Below are 6,956 nucleotides of genomic sequence, written 5' to 3'. Positions count from 1 at the left end.
TAATCTAAAGTACATTCAACGATTTATCTATGCTTGGGAAATATTACTAATCAAACCAAATGCATGTAACACATTGTGGTTGAACTTATTAGCTCAATGTATAGGGTCGAAAGTTCCTCCTTCATAAAATTTACACTCTCCAGTCCCACTAAAAACAACTAGGGAGGATATAAAGAGCTTCTGCTATATAAGGTGATAATTGACTACTTTACGGTATCTGTTATTCTGGATAGGATTATCTGTTTTGGACCTATTTTCTGGGCTTTTTCGCATTTGTTTAGAGAGTAATATATAAACTCTCTAGGCCATAACCTAGTTGTATTTTGTAATCTGTACTACGGAGTACTCAAAATCAATAAAACTTTCCTCCCCTCTGCCTGTGGACGTAACTAACCCATTGTTAGTGAACCACGTTAAATCTCTGCGTTCTTTATTACGTTATTTAATATTTCTTTACATCCGTTATAACAGTTTGGATTTAGCCTTTCAACAAGTGCTCGTGCATTTAATTTTATTGTACTTAAACTTGATTTGGCTCACTTCCATGGTCTATATGATTACCTTCTAAATTGCGTTCATTTACCATTTTTCTTGCAAGAAACAATTAAGTTGTTTGGCTTATGGACTTTGGAAAATATTTTATGGTCATGCTGAGTCCGTGCATACTATGAGAGTACATATAAAGTACTCCGTATGATTTATTGAGAAATTGAGTTATATTTTCATCGTTAAAACATTCGTACATGATAGAGGACTAAGTAGGTGTTTTACACCCTAATGTGAACCATTTTTAGTTTAAATTGAATTTGTTAGCCCTAAATGTAATTTTCTTTTGAGGTCGAGAACCCAAAATTAAACTTATTATAAACTTGGAATGGATGAAAAAAAGGGACAAAATACACAGCTCAAAAGTATACAGGAGTATATGTTTCATTCACATCACAAAATGGATGAACAATCAACAAGATTATTTATGTCCTAGGGCCTTGAAAAATCATCAGTAACAGCTTTCCAACGCCCAAATCAAACGTAAAAGAAATCAAAGAATTGGGTTTCTAATTACAAAAAGGGTTTACCAACAAGCTAAACATCCCACCAAACAAAAACTCTCCTAACAAGTATTAAGAATCCGAGGTAGATTCTTAATTAAGCTGGAAAACTTGGTTTTCCAAACTAAAATAAAATCCGCTGAAATTTTCTTTCTTGAACCTACAACTGCAAAACAAACATTCATATTTTTTATGAGAAAACATTAAAAAAAATATTAAGCTAAAAAAATCACTTAAAGAACAACTTGTGAAATAATGTTACTTACAATTCTACATTGCTAACAATGTTCTTGTGCTCCTTTTTTTTTCTTTCTTTTTCATTTTTTTTTGAATTTGAAATTATATTCATTGACTGCAGGACGCAAATTGTGAATCTTGTCCAAGTGTTGCAGCTAATGTACATGCTACTTCCAGCAATTTCCCTGCAAAATTAAAATTGGTTAATTATACTTTAATATTACTAAATTCGACCAAAGTCAGCTCTATTATTTTCTAAATCATGCATCACTAGTGCTTAATTAAATACTACGAAGTACTTATTATTATTATTTGAAATAGTGACAAGAATATCTGGCACACAAATATAGTCCTTTTGTCCGGAATCTGTAATATAGTCTTTTTGTCCGAAATCAATAGTAACTTATTCACTTCTACAATATTTCAAATTATTTTGAAATATTCGAAATAAATCATCATATTCACAAAATCTAAATCTTTATGATTGAAGTTTCAAACATTTCCACAGTTAAGTGACGATCGATGGGGACTATGGTACCGGACTTTTTATTTTGGGCCAAAACTATGAATTTTTTTCATAAAATAGCCGACAAATCCTTCATAAATTTTCGTAAAATAGACACTTGAACACGTAGGATAAATAATTCAAGACAGAAAGAATATATTTTTAAATGAATAAAGCAAACTCAAATGCGCATATGCAGTTTAATAACCCATTTAATATTTAATACGAAGTATATAATTATAATATATAAAAAAGTACATTCAATTTGGACAAAAGGACAGAACAGTTATGGGAATAATTGATGAAAACAGCTGAAATTACAATTTCTATTTGTGGTAAAAAATTAGATACACAATCTAGTTTTCGGCTGGCAAAGTCTGTAGCAGCAAGGAATGTGGATCACACAGCTAGGCTTTCAATTATATACCGAGTACTTTTTAAATAATTAAATACGGAAATGATAAAGGTCGCAACATGCGACCTTTAAGCCGTGTCACAGTGGTGACATGGCACGCCTATGTGTCATAAATGTATTTGGAAACTAAAATATTTAGATTATATGACCTATTATACATGTCATAAAAAAAGTAGGAATATCTTAATATTCTAATTTACAAATTGAATAATATAATTTTTTATTTCAGAAAAATAATTCTAATTTGTATAGAAAATTAGAAAAAATACTTTTAATTATTTATATGAATAATATGATATAGGAAATTAAAATAAAAAAAATACATTTACTAATTTATACTTAGATTAGTAAATCATTACAGGCAATAGGTCATATAATCTTAACCTATGCGACTGTTGACAGAAGTTCATTTCAATGAGGGACAACCTATGCGATTACATGCAATCATTACAGGCTACCAAGGTTAACCGTACATTAGAAAGTTACATGTTATAAAATTGTTGTACATTTCATAATGCAAGGAAGCCTGTAATGATTGTACATTTCATAAGGTTAACCAATTAGTAAATGTAATGATCGTTCCATACATACAGGTTACCAAGGTTAACCATATATTAGAAAATAAAAAAAATTAGGAAAATGATTTGTCTTTATTGGTTTACTGGGTTCTTCTTCTTCTCTAGATGGGATGATGATAATGGTGCGTGACTAAATTGATGTATTTTTTTAATTGCACAAAAATATATTATTAAATTATAATTTTTATTTTTTTAATGTGTAATTTATGAGATGAAAGGAAATATATATTTACTATGAATATAATAAATATTTGTTTCCTTCTTTGTATTGATTGCCTTATTTATATAATTTCATAGTAAAAATATTGAATTGATAGTAAAAATAAATTGATGACGTGTAGCTTACATGGTGCTTATTTGTACCATTGAAATGCCGACACGTAAGATTGCGACAACAAAATGTTGTCGCAACTTGCGACCTATATCATCGCCCAATTAAATATATACTCCACTACTTACATGATACGGTGTGCATAAACAACCTTTTTGTTTTCCCCATTTACAGTTTTGGTCCGTTTTAAAATATTGTCCTCTATAAGAATTATCGATAATGAAAACTACGATTTTCCTCTCACATAAAATATATCTTTCTCAATTCCAATTTCACTCGACCAACTCTTAAAACACACTTTTAATACATGGGATAAAACAATAAGGGACAGAGGCCGAGAGTATATAAAGTTGTTCTTTACGTGAGCATGATACTAAGTACTCCATAAAATAAATCGTATAATAAGAATATTAAATCGCATAGTAATTGAGGCTTTCATTCAACTGCACGCAAACTTATTGTATAGTAGCTGGCCATTTCATTATAACAGCCCATTTTGTGAAAAACTGAAAGTCTTGCTTATAGCCGTACCAATGAAGTCATAATCTATATCTGTAGTATTATGTCGATCAAATCTCGTCTATATTATTACCTTTTGTATAATCGCCGAGGCGCACATCAACATAATAATTTGAACAGTACATTTAATTAGTGACAGAAAAAGTGGGTCATGCCAGCCTATATTGAGTTAATAAGGTGTGACAAAATCCCATTTATTATAGATTTGAAAGCTCATTTAATTTGATTTTGAGAGCGAAATAAAAATAAGCAACTAACCTTTCTTTCAATAATTTCCACGGTGTCCCACCCCCATCAATATCACCAACTCAAATTTAATTAGTCAATAAATGGGCCTATATATGCTGGCACTATGCTAAACTTTTATTGGACTACCTTTTAAATATTGTCCAACCAAGATATTCTTATATTCTTTAATAATAAAAAAATTATTATATTTTGTCTTAATATTCCACTTGTTTTGATTTATTGGTCTTAATGGACTGTTCAACACTTCTACTTATTCCCCCATATGTTTACTCCTCCTTGTTTGTGTCGGTTGGTTTTTTTCCTACCCATAATTAGGTTTCGGATCCGGGCATTATTGGACCATACCCTAACTCTCATTTGTTCTAATGACTACGGAGTATACTCATTGATATTATGTATTGTTTAGTAACCGACACAAAGTATAAAAAATTATACAAATTAAGTATGATAACAATTAAAATTAGATAGTTTTTGTAATAGTTCCCGGTTACTTTCTATAGTATTCTTCATGATGACTATTTGGGAGTATCCCTCGAACGGAGGGATTCATATTCTATATTTTTCTTACCTTTTAGAAAAAATAACATTAAAAATTTAGCACATTTTGTTATATAATTGTTGGTATTATGCATGAGCTTCAGTTTCAAACAGAGAAAGCTAGACTGTACATTCATGAACTAATACACTATTTAATAATAATTCAATTTGCATACTATAACCCAAAGTAATTTCCACAAAGAAAACAACGAAGATTAGTAAGGTAAACAAAGTAGGTGTACTTAATAAACATGCAAAAGTGTAAAAGTGTATGTATTATCTTAATTAGGAAACTAATCATTACTCAATAAAATAAAATAAATTGAGTTTCAATGAAGTTACCTCTTCTTTGCTTGGCGACAACCTTTTTCACAGTAGCCGGAGACTTAACCTCCTCCGCCGGAAATAAAACGCCGTCGATCCCTTGAACTGATATTCGGCCGTCGGTGTAGATATCCGGGTCAAACAAATAAGCAGAGCCGTCACCTTGACCGAACCGGACAGACCCATCAGCCTCCTCTGCCGCCACCTTGTGAGGCAAACGCAACGTTTCATAGCTGACTTTACCAAAACGCCTCACTGAGCTGTACATACTCTCTTCCGTTTGGTACTCCGGTATAATATGGTAATACATTATTTGCTCAGGTGCTCCTGGCTCACTAAGCTGGTCCGCCGTCAACCTCCCCATTGCCTCGTCATTCGGGGCTAAAACTGTAATTACATATCCCTCTGAGACTAGTCTCCCCATCTCGGTGGCTAGGGATGTGAGGTTGACTAGGATGTCGGCGAGCTCGTTGTATCCACCGTAGTGGACGAGGGTAGTGATGAAGTCATTGACCTGGGTAGCCCCATCGAAGTGGTGCTGGGGCCCGCCAGGTCCTGGCGCTGGTGCCGGGGCTAGTGAAGGTCCCGGTGCTAGCGCTTCAAAGATGGGAACAGCTGGCGGGGCACCAGCTGGTCCCATCTTTGATTGTTTTTTCTTATTTCTAGAATCCACCGTCGGTGCGCCTGTCGGCAGCACTGCAGATATAGAGCGGAGTTCACGACGGCGATTGAAGTTCTCAAGAACCGTATATGGTATGAGTAGCTTATCGATCCCGTGGATTAGGCCATCCGGTCTTACGATCGAATTTCTATCCACTACCTCCACCGACTCCTCAACCAACATTCTCTTGTTCCTCAAGGAGAGGCGGAGGTGGTGGTTGGACAATGCCCTCTTCCAAGTCGACTCAATTCGTTTAGTTAAGTCGACTCGGGAAGGGACAATGTGATGAAGAATGAGGCTCTGGAGAGACTTTAAGTTTCTAGGCTCAAGCAAGAACTGCTTGAACTCAGGGTTCAAGTCTCGTTCCAGAGCCTCATTTTTCGGAGCGAAGATGGTGAGGTTAGTCTTCCCTACCAAATCTTCCAAAGATTGTAACAAGAGTGCCTTCTCCACCAACTCGGCCAACTCAGTGTAGGACGAGTCGAGTAAGGCTACCAGGATAGAATTAGAGTTGATGATGGGTTGGTTGATAGACGCGAATGCAGAAGACACGAATAAGAATGTAAAGAAGATGGTTTTGGTAAGGCCATGGAGGTGAGAGGCGGCATCCATGGCGCCTAATGTGGGAGAAATGAATGAATAGAGGGAAAATAAAAAGCAGTGGGTTTAATTGGTTTTGTTGTTTGTTTGGTTGTTTTAATTTATATATCTGTGTTTTGTGTAAGAAATAAGAATAAATCATGTGATTTAAGGCAGGACCAATTGAGGGTAATTGCTTAATGCTTAAAGGGAAGATATATAAAGCTAGCTAAAACAGACTGTAGTTATAAGTGGGGCCACACGTAAATCTTAGCTGACAATTTGTCAAAAACAAATTTGGTTCTCTCTAATCAAACAAAAATATGGGGTTTATTTATTAATATTATGAGAATTAAGACATGATGAAATCCATGCACTTAGGAATTAGTATTAATCAATGGCCACCTTTCGAGTCTTCATACCAACAATCAATATTTAAATTAATTTCTTAAACATGTCAGAAGATGCCGTGAACCTTCTTCGGCTCCTAGTACAACCATAATCATACTCTAAAGCATTAACCCAAGATGTGTGATATTATCCTGCATTTCTAAATTAATACGGAGTAACGGTTTAAGAAATATGTTTAATGATTATATGCAACCCTAAAAATTGTACAGTATATGGAAGGTATAACTAGTCATCGTCTCATCGATCAAAGACTTTTATTTATTGTTCCGGTGTTGTAAAGATGGAAACAATGGGCTTCGAATGAATGCCCTTTCGTATGTGTTGAAGATCTTGCTTGTTTGAATGAGTAGAGTCCGAATTCACCTGCACAAGAGCAAAGTCACTAGCCTCGGGGGTGTTTCCGAGGAAAGCCCCTCCGATGCCTAAGTAAGAACGATGCTCGGATTCTAGAGAGAAGTTCTCTAGAAGAGTAGTCTTAAGGCGATAAATTGGACGTACCTTGAGGTGTGAGCCTTGGCGGCCTATTTATAGTGTTTGCATAATAAATGCCCATAGGTCATT

General features: G+C 34.4%; 1 protein-coding gene across 1 annotated transcript; it reads right to left on the bottom strand.

Moving 5' to 3' along the window:
- Positions 1-912: 912 nt before the first annotated feature.
- On the bottom strand, positions 913-6,177 carry LOC110798141 (fasciclin-like arabinogalactan protein 16). Its single transcript, XM_056831235.1, has 3 exons — positions 4,763-6,177; positions 1,316-1,471; positions 913-1,215 (listed from the first exon to the last, which is right to left on the bottom strand). Exons 1-2 carry the CDS (start codon positions 6,015-6,017, stop codon positions 1,395-1,397), a joined length of 1,332 nt encoding a protein of 443 aa, XP_056687213.1. The 5' UTR covers positions 6,018-6,177; the 3' UTR covers positions 913-1,215; positions 1,316-1,394.
- Positions 6,178-6,956: the final 779 nt, after the last annotated feature.

This window comes from Spinacia oleracea, chromosome 6 (assembly GCF_020520425.1).
Source record: "Spinacia oleracea cultivar Varoflay chromosome 6, BTI_SOV_V1, whole genome shotgun sequence".
Lineage (NCBI taxonomy): Eukaryota > Viridiplantae > Streptophyta > Magnoliopsida > Caryophyllales > Amaranthaceae > Spinacia > Spinacia oleracea.
This window is presented reverse-complemented; position numbering and strand designations above follow the sequence as displayed.

Coding starts and splice junctions, on each gene's coding strand:
- LOC110798141 (XM_056831235.1), bottom strand. CDS start 6,017: ATGGATGCCGCCTCTCACCTCCATGGCCTTACCAAAACCATCTTCTTT. Junction 1,472..4,762: donor TGTCGCCAAGCAAAGAAGAG/GTAACTTCATTG, acceptor TTAATTTTGCAG/GGAAATTGCTGGAAGTAGCA.